At 36.4% G+C, this 17,568-nt stretch overlaps 1 protein-coding gene across 2 annotated transcripts in view; it reads left to right on the forward strand.

Moving 5' to 3' along the window:
• Nucleotides 1–16,875, forward strand: part of NSUN3 (NOP2/Sun RNA methyltransferase 3) — a 64,573-nt gene extending 47,698 nt beyond the window's left edge. Inside the window, exons 6-7 of one of the 2 annotated variants that reach the window (XM_022582059.3) lie at nt 8,094–8,327; nt 10,248–16,875. In XM_022582059.3, coding sequence (XP_022437767.2) covers nt 8,094–8,327; nt 10,248–10,275 — 262 coding nt within the window. In that variant the 3' untranslated portion in view covers nt 10,276–16,875. Of the gene's footprint in view, nt 1–8,093 lie in introns of both variants that reach the window. The other variant, XM_022581973.2, reaches the window with a different exon arrangement.
• Nucleotides 16,876–17,568: the final 693 nt, after the last annotated feature.

The raw sequence follows: 17,568 nt of genomic DNA on the forward strand, positions 1-17,568 counted from the left end.
ACAGTTCACATCTCTGGTGTCTAGATCTGAGCCTTTTAAAAAAGTTTCTGTGGAGAATATTTAGGAGACAGTGACAAGTAAGAAGACAGGTTAAAAAACTTTTTTTAGAAATTAACAGCAAACCCTGAAGGTTAAGTAGGCTTACAGTGGTAAGCTACTGTAAATTGGTAGTCACATCCCAGTTTTTTTTTATATCAGTAAGTGGATATAAGAGAAGACCAGAAATACTGGATACCATACAATTTTAGTTATCTGGACCTCAGGGAATGAGTTTTCTAGAGAGTTAATCCCTTAATAGTCAAATTAAAAGAACAAAAAAAAACAACTGACCTCTATGGGAAAATTTCTAATATTTATACTACTGTCATAGCTACCCTTTAATTTATATTATCGTAGAAATACATGACATGGGTAAAAAATTAAAAATATAAATGAGTTTTTAGTTAAAAGTAATTTACCCCTACCACTCCCCCATCTTCCCCTAGCTTTACTCCTCAGAGCAACCACTTACAATTATTTATACTTTATTTATTCTTCAGGTCCCTCCTAAACCTCTAAATAATATGTTTATCCTTTATTACTTCACTTATCAACTTTAGACATTGACTACAGGCACACCTTGTTTTATTGTGTTTCTCAGATACTGTGTTTTTACAAATTGAAGGTTTGTGACAACCACGCATCCAACAAGTGTGTTGGCACCATTTTTCCAACAGCCTTTGTCCACTTTGTGTCTCTGTGTCACTTTTAGGTAATTCTAACAATATTTCAAACTTTTCATTATTGTATTTGTTATGGTGATCTGTGATCAGTGATCCTTGATGTTACTATTGCAAAAATATTACAACTTGCTGAAGGCTCAGATGATGGTTAGCATTTCTCAGCAATAAAGTGTTTTTTAGTTAAGGTATGTACATTTTTTTAGACATAATGTTATTGCACACTTAATAGACTACAGTATAGTGTAAACATAACTTTTTTATGCACTGGGAAACCAAAAAATTTGTGACTCGCTTTATTGCGATTCACTTTATTTGCTTTATTGTGATCTAGAACCAAACCTGCCATATCTCCGAGGTGTGCCTGCCCTGACTTTTTGCTTGGGCTCATCTCGCTTATACCTCCCTTACCTCTTCACAGCACTCTACAACCTGTGTTCTCACCCTGTTACAGTTTCTCCCTCAGTCAGCTTGGAAACTTAGTACTTCACATTTAGATCTACATTTCTTGTTCTGTTAGCGGTAGAAAGTCTCTCTAAACACACTTCGAGCTTTATTCTTTTTTGAAATAATCAGAGCAATAGCTCTTGGTTTCTCTTTTTGTAATATAACAATATTTACATCCCCGCCCCATCTTACATTTCTCCCCTCTACTTCCCAGTGTCTTATACCTGCACCTTTATGTTTATGTTGTCAAGGTTGACGGTATTCTTTCTGAGATTTTATAATCTGTTCTGAAACATTACTAAGATAAGTTTATGAAATGATTCTGAACATTAAGGACCAATAATCAATATATGTTGTTTTATTCACTGCAGAATGGACTAATACATTAGAATTAAATTTCCTTCTCTATTGGTTCAGTGTTGTGATCAGAATGACACTGAGAGGAATATTTTCTTATAATCAGATTAGATGGAACAGACTCTCTCTCTCTCTTTTCTTCTCCCCCTTACACACCCACCCCAGGTGCATGTATCAAATCTTCAAAGTTTTCTCAGTTTTCAGTCATTTCATCTCTTGTCTCCCTTCTCACTTCTCCCTGGAGTCTCCCTCTCCTTCTCATCTGGAGTAGTTACCCTCTAAGGGATCCCATGCAGTTATCATTCTGGGGCTTCACTCCCTTCATTGTTCTCCTATGTGGCGTTCACTGTTTTCTGTGTCACAGTTCTCTTCTCTCTTGATTTACCTCCTCATTCTGCTAGAGGTAAAATTTCTGAGTCATCAGATATCTGAAAGTTTCTGTCTTCCTCCTATATATTTATTTGACAGTGTGGCAGTAAATAGCATCCACTTTAAATTGCCTTTTTCCCAGGATTTGGAGTACACTACTCCACAGATGCCAGTCTGATTCCTGGACCCTTAGAGGCAACCAGTTCTTCTCTCTGGAGGCATTTAGCATTTTTCCTTTGTTCTCAAAGTTCTAAAATTTAACAATAATGCATCTAAATGTGGATGTTTTTCATTCACTATAAGGTTGGAGTTTTGACAGTGTTGTGTCAGACCCTATGCACCCTCTCCTCTTAGCTCCCTGATCTCATCTTACCCTACCACCACTCTCTTCCCTGTGCTACAGTCACACTGGCCTCCTCCTTCCTCAGACATGTCTGAGGGTCTTTGCACTGGCTACTTCTTTTGTGCAGAATGCTCTTTCCTCAAATATCTACATGGCCCACTTCCTTAGCTTCTCTTCTCGGGTCTTTGTTCAGATGTCACTTCTTGAAGTGTCATCCTATTCTAATTATCCTACTTAAAACTGCAATCCCTGTTACCATCCAGGCACTCCTAATCCTCTTACCTTGATTTAATTTTCTTTATAGAATCTATCACTACATTAAAAAATAAGCAAACTGTGATATTGTGAATATGTATTTCATCTTTGTTCCTGGTTACAGGCCAGAGCTCCTAAAACCCTTGTAATTTCCTAAGTGATAAGAGTGATAGGAACGTCTTTTGTTATAATATCTGGCTTTGGTAAGGGTGAAAGGAGCAACTTTTATTATTCATAACAAGCCCTTTCAACCATACCTGAGTTTATGTTAATGTGACTTTGGGGCAGCCCCTAAGGATGGGGAACTGGTTGCCAGGGGAACTGACTGTATAATTAGAGGGTTGGAACTTTCAGCTCCACCCCTCCCCCTCTTTAGGGATGGGAGAGGGGCTGGACATGGAGTTTAATCACCAGTGGCCAATGATTTAATCAATTACACCTATTTAATGAAGCCTCTAAAAAACCGTCACTGAAGAGATTTGCAGGGCTTTCAGGGTGGAGAGGAGGTGTTGGGAGGGTGGTGTGCCTGGAGAGGGCATACTTTGCCCTGTGCATCTCTTCCATCTGGCTGTTACTGCATTGTATCTTGTAATAATAAATCAGTAACATAGTAAGTAACAGAGCCATTCTAGAAAATTATTTAACCCAAGGAGGGGTTTGTGGGAACCCCCGTTTTATAACCAGTGTGTCAGAAGTGCCAAAGACTTGGACTTGCAGTTGGCATTCGAAGGACAGTCTGTGGGACCAGGTGGATAGTGTCAGAATTGAAATAAATTGTAGGACATGCAGTCAGTGTTTGCAGAGAATTGGAGGATTGCTTGGTGGGAGAAAACACACGTGCAAACATACACACATGCATATGTATATATGTGTGTGTATGTGTATATATTATTATGTGTGTGTATGTGTTTATATATGTATGTGCATATATGTGTAAATACTTTGTATTAGTTTGCTAGGACTACCATAACACAGTACCACAGACTGAATGGCTTAAACAACAGATATTTCTCACAGTGCTGAAAGCTAGAAGTCTGAGATCAAGGTGTCCGCAGGGTTGGTTTCTTCTGAGGCCTCTCTGCTTGGATAGCTGTCTTTGCCCTGTGTCTTCACTTGATCTTCCCTCTGTAATTGTGTCCAAATTTCCTCTTCTTATAAGGACACCAGACATATTGGATTAGGGCCTACCCTAATGACATCATTTTAATAACTTAATTACCTCTTTAAAGATGTTATCTCCAAATACAGTCACATTCTGAGGTATTGGGGATTATGGCTTCAATGTACGAATTTTGAGGGGACGCAGTTCAGTCCATGACAAACTTACTTATTTTTGTAGTCTTTCTCCCCCAGCTAGAATGTAAGCTTCATGAAACTGAGGGTTTTTTTTTTATTGTTGTTGTTCTATTTCAGTGTATACCCAACATCTAGAACAATGCCCATAATAGATGCTGAATAAATAATAATGGATATTCTAGCCTTATGATGAGCTATTTTAATCTGAACACTTCTTTTCATCTCTAGAAAATTCTTATTTCACTAATTCAAGTCCCCCTCCCCCAATTCTCTGTACTATCTTTCCAGTACTCCTGTTAACTGAAATTTGGACCTGCTTGATTAATCTTCCCTGTGTCATTTTCAGTCCATCTGTTGTTCTGCTTTTTTGGAAGATTTTTCAACCTTAACTTCCAAACACTTCTATAAAATATTATTTTGATAAACATGTGTTTCATTTCAAAGAGCCCTCTTCTTGGTCCTGTTTCATGGCATTCTGTTATTGTTTTGTGGGTCCTGTATTTTTGCTGATCTTTCTGCATTTATAAGGTCTTGTTATGTCTCTTTTGTTCCCTGAAGTTTCTGTTTCTTTGTAGGCCATTTTTTGTTTGTTTCTTTTACTTTTGATCTCACATATTGCGTAAGCATTTCTCACCCTTAATAGTCCTTCATTGTACATTTTTATTTAATAATGGGACAGTAAAGTACTAGGGGGTTTATTTTAGGGGTGATAATTTTTGCCTCGTGATGTCACTTTATGATTTGCTGAATGCAGAGGTCTTTAGTTTGGGGAGGGGGTGCCTTAGGTCTCCCTAAATAGCTTATTCAACTTTCTTAGATTAAAAAGCTTCCAAATTTTAGGGAAGAGGTAAAATTGTCGTTATATCAGATAACATGATACTATATATAGAAAATCCTAAAGATTCTGCACAGAAACTCCTAGAACTGATAAACAAAATCAGCAAGGTAGCAGGATACAGGATTAACATACATAAATCGGTTGCATTTCTTTATAGTAACAGTGAAATATCAGAAAGGGAATGTAAAAAAAAATACCTTTTAATATCACAACCCCCCCTCCCAAAATACTTAGGAATAAACCTGACCAAGGAGGTAAAACACTTATATGCTGAGAACTATAAAACTATAAAGGAAATTGAAGATGATTCAAAGAAATGGGAAGATATCCCATGCTCTTGGATTGTAAGAATTAATATTGTTAAATTGGCCACACTACCCATAGCAATCTATAGTTTAAATCCAATCCCTATCAAATTACCCATGACATTTTTCACAGAAGTAGAACAAGTAATCCAAAAATTTATATGGAACCATAAAAGACCCAGAATTGCCAAAGCTGTCCTGAGGAACAAAAACAAAGCAGGAGGCATAACCCTCCAAGACTTCAGATAATACTATAAAGTGATAGTAATCAAAACAGCATGGTACTGGCACAAAACAGACATGTGGATCAAGGGAACAGAATAGAGAGCCCAGAAATAAACCCACACACCTATGGTCAATTAATTTTCGACAAAGGAGGCAAGAATACAAAACTGGAAGAAAGTCTCTTCAGCAAGTGGTGTTGGGAAAGTTGGACAGCTGCATGTAAATCAGTGAAGTTAGAACACTCCCTCGCACCTAAACAAAAATAAACTCAAAATGGCTTAAAGACTTAAACATAAGAATGATACCATAAAACTCCTAGAAGAGAACATAGGCAAAATGTTCTTTGACATAAATCGTACCGATGTTTTCTTAGGTCAGTCTCCAAAGGCAATAGACATAAAAGCAAAAATAAACAAATGGGATCTAATCAAACTTACAAGCTTTTGCACAGCAAAGGAAACCATAAACAAAACTAAAAGACAACCTACAGAATGGGAGAAAACATTTGCAAACAATGCGACTGACAAGGGCTTAATGTCCAAAGTATACAAACAGTTCATAGAACTCAACAACAAAAAAACAAACAACCCAATCAAAAAATGGGCAGAAGACCTAAACAGACTTTTCTTCAAAGAAGACATACAGATGGCCAACAGGAACATGATAAGTTGCTCAACGTCACTAATTATTAGAGAAATGCAAATCAAAACTGCAACGAGGTAGCACCTCACATCAGTCAGAATGGCCATCATTAAAAAGTCTACAAACAAGAAATGTTGGAGAGGGTGTGGAGAAAAGGGAACCCTCCTACACTGTTGGTGGGAATGTAAGTTGGTACAACCATTATGGAAAACAGTATGGAGGTTCTTCAAAAAGCTATTAAGTAGAGTTGCCATACGATTCAGCAATCCCACTCCTGGGCATATATCCAGAGAAAACTATAATTCAAAAAAAATACGTGCACCCCTATGTTCATAGCAGCACTATTCACAGTAGCCAAGACATGGAAACAACCTAAATGTCCATCGATAGATGAATGGATAAAGAAGATGTGGTACATATATATAATGGAATACTACTCAGCCATAAAAAGGAATGAAATAATCCATTTTCAGCAACATGGGTGGACCTGGAGATTATCATACTAAGTGAAGTAAGAAAGAGAAAGACAAATACCATATGATATCACTTATATGTGGAACGTAAAATATAACACAAATGAACTTATCTATGAAACAGAAACAGACTCACAGATATAGAGAACGGACTTGTGGTTGCCAAGGGGGAGGTGAGGTGAGGGAGGGATGGATTGGGAGTTTGGGAGTAGCAGATGCAAGCTGTTATGCATAGAATGGATAAACAAGGTCCTACTGTATAGCACAGGAACAACATTTAATATCCTGTGATAAACCATAATGGTAAAGAATATGGAAAAGACTGTATAACTGAATTGCTTTGCTCTACAGCAGAAATTAACACAACATTGTAAATCAGCTATACTTCAGTTAAAAAAACCTTCCAACTTTTTACCTGGCTGCATGACTTGCCATATATGGGAGTCTGAAATCTGTGGTTTCTTATCTATGCTTTGAATTAATATCTTTGTTTTCACTTTTTACTTCTGTCACATTTAGTCTGGCTTTTCCAGGTCCCAAACCCCTCTGTAGTTCTGCAGGTCAAATTATACCCTCTGTGGCTGTAGTGCTGTCTCTACTCTCTTCATTCACTATTCATCTGTCTGCATATCATCTTTCAGAAATGTGTTGAAATTCACTGTAGTTAATGGTTCTCTCTATCCTTTTTACTTTATTGTTTTGAGTTAGTACATTTTTTATTACACATTATATTTAAGGATGTCTACAGAAAGAGGAGAAAAAAATCGTCATCAGTTTGCTTGTCTTGAGTTAGAATTTTTCAATCCTTTAATGATCTAACATAGAAGACAGAATTTGAACTTGCTTTGATGATGTGGATCTTCATTATAAACCTTAGTTATTGGGAGGTGCTCTAGTTGTTTAAATATAGGTTGAGACGGGGCTGACTGTACTTTTAAATCCAGTAGAGGTTCTGGAACATGATTTCTTAAAAAAAAAAAAGTTCTTGATTAGTAATTGCTCTGGGGTTATCACCACAGCAGCAGGACTAAAACTTTTCTAGTTTTCTCTCTCAGTAGATGACCTTGCTTCCCCCTCCACACTTAATATCAAGGCTGTCTATCATGAACTTTCATTTACCTTAGAACGTCTCGGTTCCCTGTTCATGCTCCCTTGTTGTTTCAGGTGAAGAGCTGGAATCCCATATTTTCTGAAGCTAACTCCCCCATTTGCAGCCTGAAGTCCTGGGACTGTTCTCCTGGATCTGCATCTACAAATATGTTCAAGTCTTCCCCTTGGGGGAAAAAAATCTTCCCATCTTTTCCCTAAAGCTGTACTTTTATCTGGAGAAGCCTTCTAAATTTTTTCTAAGTTCTGCTCTCTTTACATATAGGCATTCTCTGTCTTTAGTCCACTTTTCTTCCTTGTTCTTTTCCTGGGAAATCCTGTTTATTCACATGACTTCATCTATCACTGAGCCCTAACCCCTTTCCTGAAGTTCAGATTCTCCTTCCCACCTACCCATTAGTACCACTAAGTATATTCAAAGACAAACCCATTATTCCATGCTCTGCCTCCATCCTCCTGTCCTTAGAAGAACAAAACAATGAACCAGTCAGACATACTCTCTGTCTTTCCCATGTTGATTGGTCTCATTATCATTTTCCCAGTCATCCAGGGATACATTAGAAAGAAATAGTTGTAAGGCTAGAAAACACCCAAAGTTATTACAGTCAGAGTCAGAGTAGGGTTAATTTCAAGTATGTAAGCTTTCTTGTCCTCAGCCCCCATAGTTCCTTTTTAATGTACATAACCAATCTTTTGCATTTTCCTGATTACATGCAGGTCTGCAATTAAGGCCTTACGTCCTGGAGGGCTACTTGTGTACTCTACATGCACACTTTCCAAGACAGAAAATCAAGATGTGATCAATGAAGTTTTAAACTCCTACAGTAACATCATGCCTGTGGACATTAAGGAAATGGCAAGGACTTGTTCCCAAGACTTCACATTTGCTCCCACTGGCCAGGAATGTGGGCTATTGGTGATTCCAGACAAGGGCAAAGCCTGGGGCCCAATGTATGTAGCCAAATTGAAAAAATCATGGACTACTTGAAATTGGTGATGTGCATTTTGTGAACCATTACATCGATAACATATCAATGTATTATTATATTTATTTAACATGTAGGCTCTCTACGTGTTAACATTTAAATAAAATGGAGCCACTTTCCCTGGGTCTGTTGGAATCCTATTTAGTTAATACTTTAGCATCTCAGAACTTTTCAGGTATATTTTTTTCCTAGAAATACATCTACAGTAATGATTTAAGATGGTGCAGATGGTGTTTGTTCTCTATAATAAATCTTTTACTTGGCAGCTTGTAGTTAAATTAATCAGAATATATGGTTTTGTGCATAAAATGTTTAGAAATACCTTCTATCTGTAATGTTGGTGCTTTGAACCTCTAAAAATGCACACCTTCTGACTCTCTTATCATTTTTTTCCTTATCAAATGTATAGATTCTTTGAGGTTTTTTCCCCCCTTTTCTATAAGAACTGATTGCTATTCTGAGACTTAACTTCTTAAGCAGCACTATTTCTAGTTCTAGGAAAATAGATTTCTTATTTGCCAAATTGTTTTTCGTTAAGAACTATCTTCTGTTTACTGCAAAGGTCAGTGACTCTATTGACACCAGCTTTATTTCTCCACTTTTTTTTGTATTCACAAATACAAATTGAAAGGGTAAATTATGTTGAAAGGCCGTTAGAACAGCAGATTCACATGCACATGTTTGACTTTCTGCATTCAGCTTGTAGAATAATGGAGTCTATCCAGCAGGCTATAAAGCAAGTACTTGAAACAAAACCAGAATGATTAATAACCGCAATAACTGAACTATATTTGGAGAGTTTTGCTACATAATTGCAGTCATAATGAACACTACAGAATCTGATTATCTAACAGTTGCAATCTGGAGGGGCTTTTTATTTCATTGCGTTATGAAATGTTATCTGAGACTATGATGTCACATATTAATGCACAAAAGGGAGATGCCTAATGAGAGTGGATTATACTATTACCAAAACCCAGTACCATTTACTAAGTGGCTCTCCTTGTTTATACATATCCTGGGAATATTGTGTACATTTCTGTATATGTACTTAGGGTTTTAGCCTCAGGTTTTGATCATGTGTTTTCTCTAGAAATTGCTTTACTCAGACGCCAAACATATTTTTCCAACTATTAAGAAAAATTATGTAGCATATTTCAAAAGATTCTATCTATTTAGAAATTAGTTTTTTTAGAAAAACAAAACTCTGACTATAGAAATACAAAATTCTGCTGAAGCTGAATCCTTTTGAATTATTACATTCTATACATTTAAACTAGAGACTCTTGGCTCATTTACTTTTTTTTTTTTTTTTTTTTTTGCAAGCATATAAAACTGGGCTCCTTTAACTGGGAAGTCCTAGGAAGAGTGTTATTTCTGTACCTTCATTGCATTAACCATTTTGTTTCCTTTATATCTAACCAATATATTTGAAGAAAAGCTGGATCTCTTGGACTCAATCAAATATACTGAATTAGTACAGAAGATTAATAATAATGGAAAGGACTTTTATTATGTGTGTGTATTTTTAGTGTGTGCTTATTGGTTTGTTTTTTCAGTTTGAAATCCTGTCTTCAGATACTATAGGTTTAAAAAGTGCATTTATTCTGTGTAGATTAATCACAAAGTAAATTTTCACAGTGCACTTTGTTGAATGTCATTATTTTCCCAGCATAATGCCATGAAGCCTAATCTGAATACTCAATGTGCTGTTGGATTAGACCTTTCTATGATTACTGAAAAATGCAAACATAGATATACATATAGCTCATTTTATTATTATCAATAACTATAATGAAACATCTGACATTTATTGAGTGTTAAATATTTGATTAAGTTCTTTATATATATGTGTTACCTTTTCTGAACTTTAAAACAACTCCAGGACTGAGCATCATGACCACATTTTGTGACTGAGAAAACCCAAGTTTAGTGCTGCTCCTAGCTTGCCAAGCTACTCTGGTAAGTAAAGAATGGAACCAAGATTAAAACTGGTTCCAAAGGCCACGTCCTTCTCACTACTCTATGCTATCTCACAAGATATAGGTTATAGGAGCCCTCAAGATTATCAACTGACTTTACCCGTATTCTCCACTGCTCAGCTTTCCCTTTGTATGCAATTCTCTATTCTCAGGGCATGAATGGGTTAATTAATACTTGGGGAAAGAAATCCAATTTTGAAATATTTCAGGCTGTGTTTTAAAGAAGTGCCTCTTGTGATTGCAATACCCAGAAATCTCCCATAGAGGTATTCTGTGCCTTCCTTTTCTTTGCAGATGCTGAACTGAAGAAAAGGAATTTGGAGCAGCCTTGCAATGTCAATTGAAAAGCAAGGAGTAATTGATACTACTTTCTGTGGCAGTGAGTTACTTTCAAAATAGCTTTATAAAATTTAGGTTGCTTACCAACACATTAACTTCTCTCTGCCATCAGCACACTGAACAGCCCCTAGTTTCAGAAATAGACTATGAATAAAGGTAATGCATTTAAATGGTTTGTACTGAATTTTTAAAGCATCAAACATCTGTGGCTTAGAATCAAGGCAACCTACAGTTCTTTATCCTATTGCATATCCATATGGCTTTATACTGAAGATGGCATGTTACCCCCTTAACAGCATTATGAAAAATATTCTTTTATACAAGGATAAAAGGATATTAGGCATAAAATAATAGACACCAGAACACTTGCTGCATGACTAAAGTAATCACAAATCTAATAGGCCCTTATCCAAGAAGACTTTATGTCTGGAGGTAAGTATCAGATGATCTGCGTAGGCTAATGCAACTCATCTGGAGTACAAAGAGAAAACTGGAACCAATAGCAACAATTTTATTAGATGCCAAGAAGTCCTTTGATGCAATTGAATGGGACTACTTGTATTATATGTTAGGTAAATTTTGCTTTGGGGATGAATATAACAACACAATTTTATGTTCAGCCCATTTATATAGTTCAGATCAATGGTTTACAGTCTTCTTTGCCTTGCCTTATTGCTGCATTGGGGAGGGAAGTAGGTATGATGCCCATTACTGATGTTACTCTTCAGGCTGACATTGGAGTTATAATATCACCCAGATCCCCTGGGTAACTGAAGGATATTCAGATGAAGCTTCACAAGTTAACTAAATGTCTGCTGATTATCTACTACTTGTGCTGAAAGCCCTAACAGCATCTGTCCTGAAAACATTAAAAGTAATGTCAGAATTTGGAATGGCTTCAGGCTGCAAAGTCAATGGGAGAGAATCAGAAATACTATCTTGACAGTCATTTCTATTAATATTACTTATTATATGACATTTAAAATAAAATGAAAATTTAAAAAGAATTGATTTGGGATTCTCATTAGGGAGTAATTAAACTATAGAATGAAAAAACAAACTTAAAAAATTGACCTGTTAATTCAATGCTAAGATTTTTAAAAAACACGTTTCACTAGATCTAAGGAGGAAGAAAGCCTGCTAGAACATATACCTCTTTAAAATTCAGTTAGCTCAATCAAATATTAATTCCATACCCTTCTGTAACTTTTCACAAATGAAGCAAGTAATTTCTTTGGTCATGTGAGGCCCTATAGTCATGTTGAAACTGGGTGAAACATATGCTACCTTAGGAAAAGTACTGTTTGCCTCATTGGAAGCTATTTGACGGCATACGTCATGACTCAGTTAAGCTTGCTATGGCTTATCAAAAGGAATTTTCTGCTGCATATTGCTGTGGAAGAGCCCATTACATACAAATAACTATATAACCTAGCAGAATCAACAGACTAAAAATGTATAGCCTATTGAAAAATAAGAAACAGAACAGTAGCACCCAGTTTCTTCCTAGTTCTTAAAAACAAGTGAGAGTAAAATTGCAGATATTAATAAGAATGGGAAAAGTTAAGGGGAATTAGCAATGGTGATAGGAGAAAAGAGGGACTGGGCCTATTTTAGCTTATAAAAATTACTTATAATTACTAAGTAATAGAGAGGATTGCTCATTTACTCATCCAAACAAGGTGTTAATGACCTTCGAAAAATGGTAGACCTTACCCCCATTCTGGTATTACAGTAATCTCTGGGGTGAGGGACAGAGGAATGAGAGGACCAGAGAACTTGTGCTGACTCGTGAATTGATGTTAGTAGGGCAGGATTACTGTGGGTTTGTAGCTCATAGCTGTCAACTCTTAAGAAAAGGGAAGGCTGGTGGCACCTAGCTCTGATGACACTGGAAATTGTTTTGTGTGATATTTTTAGCCATGAAAAGCTAATATAACTAGCTTCATTGATAGCCATCCCTCTTGATCATAAAAAATCTTAAGTGTAAGTCCTAGATTATAACAAATGTATTTAATAAACACAACAGATATACACAAACTACCCATGTTCTTCAAAATGATTACTTTTGTCATATATTCTCGTACAGAGAGTGTTTGTTAAATCTTGCATTGAAGCTATAGCTATGCCCATAGATGCATTATTTTCAGCTGTTTAGTTAACCTGACTGTATAGAGTTAACTCAGCAGGTTCCTTTTTCACCCCATAGTATTGAGTTGGCTGAAGCAACTTGATATAGTTTCAACGGAGGTGATTTTTGAACCAGGGGAATGGTTCAGGAGAGGTTTAGGTGGGATCTGGAATGTCACTCTGGGCTTGGGTCTAGATTGAGTCAGTCAAGCATGTTTCAAAAGCAAAGGACACTGTGATAGGCCTGAAGGGTTTTGGATATACTCCTAGGAAGCACATTACAGCTCCCAACAAAGTTTACACATTCATCTATCTGGTCACACCCGCTACATTCAGTGAGGACTTTAGCATCTAGCTCATATCTTCTCCGTTGGAACTCCTGCCACAGGCTGAATTCAACACCTCTGTGGGAAACCCATCAAATATCCCACCTTCCTGATTCCTTTACTACCTCTCCTCCAATGGCTTTTGTCTCTATTTGTCTTCAACTCACACTCCTGGAAATTTCCTAGAATTTGGCATTATCTAATGCCACACTCTCCAGTGGACCTTTCTATATGATGGAGATGTCTTATCTGCCTTGTCCAATATGGACAATATGGTGGCCATGCATAGCTATTGAGCACTTGAAATGTGGCTGGTGTGACTGAGGAACATAATTTTTAATTTTAATGAATGTAAATGTAAATAGTCACTGTGGCTAGTGACTACCTTATTGGACAACACAGATCTAAAAATTTTCTATTTAGGAAAATTTAATCTCAGTACCTCCTGTTCTTCCAGCTTTCTTACACTCTCATTCTTATTAAAACTGCAGTCCAGTTTCCTTGACACCCTAGTTTCTAAACCCTTTCTCTCCTGGTCTCCTTTCCTTACCCATCCTGGACCCTATGGTTGAAAACTTAAAACTTTGTTCTCACAGTGGTTTAACCTCCTCATGCTTTTGCATTCTACTACATCTGATATTTAAACCTGCAACTCTAGATAACTCCAGTAGTCCATGCTTCTACTAATGTATGGAGATGGCTGATCATTGTTTGGAAAAAAAGAAAATTATATAGGCGTGTAGATTGATGTTATAAATTCACACACCTGTGCAGATTGATTTCACTACAAATTCATGCTCACTTGCCTCTCCTAAGACTTTTACATTGCTTAATAACTTTGACTACTTGGCCAGCTTCCTTTTCCATTCTCATTAGTGACTTTTCCCAACTTCCACTATTCTCTACAACTCTTCTGTATAAACTCTCTGCTTTTTTCTCTCAGAAGATGCTCCTGCCTCTTAGTTCCCTGAGAAAAATTGTGGCCATCAGAGTGAATGTCCTCAATTTTTCCTAGTGCATACTCCCCCTCATTTTATTTAGACACACCACCATTCATCCGGCCTCCCAAGTTAGAAACCTGGGAGTTATGTTCAACTTTTCTCTTTCCTCTCCCTCACTCTCACCTCTAGATAATAACGAAGTTTTACCTTTTTTTATTGTTCTCTCTTAGTATCATTGGCATTGCCTTAGTTAAGGTCACCTGAGCTATTGAATTTTCTTCACAGTTCATCTTCCTACCTGCTGCCTCACACCTCACCACCCATATCCTCTATGGCTACTGAAGCGCTCTTCCTACAACAAAACCTCATTATGTCATTACCCTGTTTAAATTTTTTCAATGACTCCCCATTCCCTTCAGGATGAAATTCAAGCCCTTTTAGTATTTCGTACTAGGTCCTCTTGCTTTGAGATCTGTCAAACAGATGCACACACACACAATTACATCCTCTTTAACTTCATAAAAATATGAATAATCCTACTGAGGAAGCCTTGTTATCACAGTGTATAAAGTGTCCCAGCTTATTGGTTGGGATACCCTTTAAGTAACCTGCTGCATTTCCCACTCTATAATTAGCTAGAGTTCTACTAGAAGACCTGGTGTTATTTTTTACAAAATGATCTAGACATTTTAAAATATAGTATTTTTGTTCTTATAGTACTATCTGAAAACTATAGGTATATTTTGGGCTGCTATACTTAGTTGTTTTTTGGATTTTTACAGTGAATGGAAAGAATAGTCAAACCATTTTCAAAAGCTTTTGCATTGGACTGAAAGATGTAAATTAAATAGAGAATCCATGGCACTATGGGCATACTTAGGCATGCATACAGTGTGGGAAAATTTCAAATGAAATAGGCTCAGTAATGAGGTTGGAATGCCAATGGATAAATCCATAATTGTCTTCTGGAGTATACTTCAAACCTTTAAGGAATATCCAAGGGCAGAACAGCAGATGAGAATGTCTTAAAATAGAAAAAAAAATTGTACTTCAGCACAAGGACAGTCAAAAAATAGATTATTAAAGAAGCACTTGCAGAACAATAGAAAAATCTTATTCTCTATAAACTTATCAATTACTCCAGAAATTTTTTGAAAAGTGAAAGTTAATGTTGTTTGGAACTACTTCTGCCTTTAACTTAATCTGTGACAGTAAATAGGTCTCAAACTTTCTAAGCCTTGGTTGCCTAATTTTTAAAGTAAAATAGATTATCTCTAAGGGAAGTGAATATGTTTTGAGCCATTACTATATCACAGACATTGTTCTAAGTATTTGTATAATGATGATTTTATTTAATCCAATATCTTCTTTTTAAAAACATTTCTCTGACCTGTAACTGAGATTGAAGTAAAGGGCTAATACTGGGTACAAAAGTGAAGGGAGAAAATAGAAAGACGGTAGTGAAGAACCAAAATAAGTCTAAGAGGAGCTGATAAATAAAAGAGGAATATCTGAATAGGCAGTGGAACTGACCAGGGAGAAGCAGGCGGTAGAGTCCAGGTGAAGAGTACAACTGCCCATGTTATTTCACATTCTTTGCAATTACATTCTTTTTGCTAACATGTCTGTTAAGCTGATGTGCTGGAGAGTCTGATTGTTTCTGTTGCTTTTTTTGCAGAAAACCAGTCTTTATTTCCAAGCATGATATTTTTCACTCTTATGTATCTCAAACTTTGGTAATATAAGTACCCCTTTAAAGAGCAAAAAATTCTCTGGGGCCCCACTGTTTATTTAGCTATAAACAAACAGAACTATGTGTGAAATTCTGTGTACTTACACTTTCATACAATTTTAAAATCCACAAAACCCTATAAAAATTTTAAAAGTTGAAAAAAGTAGTATTCATTTAACGTTTCAGATGCTGCTGCTCTGTTGAAACTACATTGCCACTTGAAATCTGGCCATGGTACCTATTATTACAGTATAGGGCTTTGGAGTTCAATGGCTGGGCTATCTCACATCCCATAATTTCTCCATTTTTCCACCAATTTTCTCTATTTGGACTTCAGAAAAACCTTAATTTTTGTGGTGTTCTATGATGCCATTTTGTCTCCAACTTTCCATGAATACAGAATTTGTTTATTAACATTTTGGGGGGTTTTAGGTTATTTTTTCACAAATATTTAAAATAGTATTGCTTAGTTTTCACTTAATGATAACAGAAACACCTTAAGTACTAGAGTATTATTGTGATCATCCAGATGATGCAGGGTATGCCTATATGTGTTTTTTAAAATTTAGAATAGCTTCAAATGAAATACAAAATCACCCAAATTCTCATAGGTGCTCGGTTAACTGGGAATCATGAGCTTTGGTCTGAGAAACACTTCTCTAGTCTTTATTAACATACTTGAGTGGGAAAGTATGGAGCTTCCAATGACAAATATGGCTCAGAGAGTTTGCCAGGAGAAGGAGAAGCACATGGAAATCATAATTTAAATAAAAGGATAGAACGTCTTTGGTACACAGCCCTTCCCTACAAATATTTCTTTGCAGACCAGGGACCTTTTTTTTTTTTTTTTTTGATTACGGAAAGGGTGGTCATGTAATTTATCATCCAACCAGGACATGTTTGAGAGTGGAAGGGTAAGCTATTAATAATTACACGAGGACAACTGATGTAACTAGGACTATCACGGATATACCAGTCACATGGTCACCCTAACTGTGCTGGGGCAGGGTGAGGGTGGGCACTCATGCATTTGAATAGATCAGATCTCACGCTTCATGAAAAATACTTCTTGGACCTTCTGTACCCTTTCCTTCAGTCCCCACTCTCTGCAGAACTGACATGCTCCTCCATCTGAGCACAAATAAAAACCTCTTTAGTTACAAAATAACTTCGTCCACTTTCTTGCCTGAAATCTAAAGCATGAGGATCTCCTTTTAATCAACAACTCAGGGTACACTCCACACACTCTCTAGTGACTTCAATATGATATTATTTTTTATGGAGCTTTGACAATATCCCAGCTGTGATAACTAACAGTCAAGATGAAGAGTCTAAGCTAAGGCAGTGGCTTTCAAATTTTGTAAAAAAATGTGAATCTCATTCATAAGATGACACACATATATAAACCCGTAGACATACAAAATTTTTTATTACACACTATCTTTAAACTTGATGTGTGCCACCCCCCCACATGTATAATTTTTTTAAAAAATTGGTTGTGATTTAGTTGATTTCATGACCCACTAATGGTTTGTGATCTACAGTTTGAAAACAATGCTAACTAGCCATTCCCTTCTTTGTCAGGTAAATGGGTACATAGCTGTACTATGTAAATTCATTTTCACATGCCTTCACAGAGCTTCAGTTTACTATTTTGTTCTTGGTTTAAGTAAGAGTTAATTTTAGAACATTTAAATAAATCTCATATAAGACATTGTGTATTGTGTCATTCAAAGTCCTCCCCATGTAAGGCCCT

This window comes from Delphinapterus leucas, chromosome 4, assembly GCF_059928025.1.
Source record: "Delphinapterus leucas isolate spDelLeu-1000000601 "Yukka" chromosome 4, BTC_Dleu_Yukka2, whole genome shotgun sequence".
NCBI classification, from domain to species: Eukaryota; Metazoa; Chordata; class Mammalia; order Artiodactyla; family Monodontidae; genus Delphinapterus; species Delphinapterus leucas.